The sequence below is a fragment of the Vollenhovia emeryi genome, unplaced genomic scaffold, assembly GCF_000949405.1.
Source record: "Vollenhovia emeryi isolate VEMERY1.0 unplaced genomic scaffold, V.emery_V1.0 DF942706.1, whole genome shotgun sequence".
NCBI lineage: Eukaryota > Metazoa > Arthropoda > Insecta > Hymenoptera > Formicidae > Vollenhovia > Vollenhovia emeryi.
The window spans coordinates 1-2,452 of NW_011963660.1; the positions used below are offsets into that span (position 1 = coordinate 1).

Below are 2,452 nucleotides of genomic sequence, written 5' to 3' on the forward strand. Positions count from 1 at the left end.
GTTGATAACTATTGTTACTTTGTACCTCGGTACATGATATTTCTCCTTAGTTTAACCCAATCTACCGCTATTTCCAAAATTGCTACTTTTGCATCAGACACCCTGTATATTATAATATATAATATATTATCATATATTATCATAAAATATATAGTATAATAATATTTTATTATAAACTTCTTTACAGAAAAAACAAAACAAAAGTATTCTCTTTAAAAACTAAGATAAAGCTTTCACAATCTTTGGTTTTTCTCGTATTTGCAAAGTCTTTAAAAAGGAAAAGAAACGTAAACTATGTTAAAGTACTTCGCGATAAAAACAATTGAAAAGTACACATTCTTTTATAAAAAATATTTTAAAAGTAAAATAAAGCCAAATATTGAGTCAAAAGATACACCCACTTAAAAAACTACCTTCCTGGCCTTCACATTGGCAAACTCATTAACTAGTTCATCATATTTCAGACTTCTTGCTATAGATTTTTCAATTGCGATTAATGCAAGGTTACTGAGCCTTTTTTGTGCCATAGTTGAACGTAGATAATTTTTAATAAGTTTTAATTTACTGAATGATCTCTCGCACGAAGCAGAGGTAACTGGTATCGTTAAGTATATTCGGTAAGCAACAGACATATTTGGGCAACTGGGTAGTAAATTATAATCAATTATTAATTGCAAAATGTCTAAATGTAACATTTTTGAGGCGTCAGATAACTTTATAGTCTTTAGTAAGTTTCTTGCACTAACTATTTCTTCATATAACTCGTTTGCGTTAAGATCATTGGAATACTTCAGTGCCAAATCTGCAGAATGTTTTTTTAACTGATCTATTTTTTGAGTGATCAAAAATTGACCTGATAAAAATTCAAAGTCAGCAGCCACTTTATTCAAAGTTTCAAAACGCCATTCTATCTCGTTGTAGATTCTGTCTAAAACTTCTATATAAAGTATTTTGAACCTTTCTTTTTCTGTCAGGGTGTAGTTTTCATCGGTGCTTTCATCTATAGACACTTTTTTAATTGTTCGTTTCCTTTTGTTTTTAAAATCCGTATCAATACCCATTTGATCACAAATAATTAAAGCTTGCTGGTAGACTTCATCAAATCCTGTATTCCTTAGTTCTTTGGTGTCTTCTTTTAAACTTTCCAATAGCTTACTGACAGATGTCAAGTCCATATTTTTTCTTTGAATGGCAATATTTATTCTGTCAAATTTGGACAATATATGCTCCCACATAACTAATTGACAAATAAATTCATAATCTATTTGTTTTAAAAGAGAATTTGCTGTAGATGAGCTCTCGGGATTTATATGGGAATTCTCTATTTCAGTTAATGCCTTAATGACATTGGGCAGTTCCGAGTATAAAGCACTTATAGCTTGATTTTTCGATGACCATCTAGTATTACTATTACCTTTCAAGAAAATTTTTACATTTTTTGTTAATATATTCCAACGAGTTATCGAGTTAACAAAATATACAAACATATTTTGGACCGTTTTCCAAAAAATATAACCATTTTTGGTGAAAAACTCTGCATGAAAAAAAGCTGCATGCACTCCTACTAAATTCAAGGAATGTGCCGTACTTGGAACAAATAAGGCCAAATAATTTTTTTCATTGAGGAGAGCCTGGACACCTTTATTTTTGCCGGCCATATTTGACCCATTGTCATAACATTGTGCTCTACAATCCTTAATGTTCAATCCATCATTTTCTAATTTTTTTACGATATCATGTGACAAGCCTGTTCCAGTCTTTTCTTTTGTGTTGATAAAATCTATAAATTTTTCTTCAATACAACATTTACCGTCTTCTATTTTCACATATCTAATTATTTCAGACATTTGTTCCGTATGAGATACATCCGTGGTACAGTCAAATGATATGGCAAAATATTTAGCTTTCTTTATTTCTTGAATGATACTTCTCCTTATGGCTGAAGCAACTAAGTTAATTACTTCATTTTGGGTTTGCCAAGAAAAATAGGATATAGTTCGACGTCCTCTGTTATTTATATTTGAATTTCTCTTCATGGGATCTACTGAGTTTTTATATTTTTACTTCAGAATATCGAGAAGGAAATAAAAGCACACTTAAAGGGCGATGCTGTTCTAATATATTGTTTTAAAAATAATGGAATTTTAAATGGAGAGGCAAGAGGAATACTAGTAGAAATATTAGCAAGTTGTATGATAAAAATTCATGTAAAGTAAGTTTTTAATATAACTTTATTTTACTATACTACACAGAGTGTTATGTAATACTTGTCTCACCTCTTATTTACGAATAGAGTGGATAAGACTGATTGTGAGTTGAGAAGTCCTCTACCATTTTGCAATTTTCGCAATAGTTGACGAGTTATTAATTACTAAAAATTACTGCCTTAGCCCGACCTATCTCCCAATTCAGGCTCGCGGTGAGAAGCGGCCTTCTCGCGATCGGCGTTGCT

General features: G+C 30.9%; 1 protein-coding gene across 1 annotated transcript; it reads right to left on the minus strand.

The window, feature by feature from the left end:
• Positions 1-413: 413 nt before the first annotated feature.
• On the minus strand, positions 414-1,658 carry LOC105567891 (zinc finger MYM-type protein 1-like; the record flags this gene model as incomplete). The annotated part of the gene is made up of 2 exons (XM_012023144.1): positions 1,589-1,658; positions 414-1,414 (listed from the first exon to the last, which is right to left on the minus strand). Coding segments are annotated over exons 1-2 (1,071 nt in total), but the record flags the coding sequence as incomplete, so codon positions are not given.
• Between the last annotated feature and the right edge of the window lie 794 nt (positions 1,659-2,452).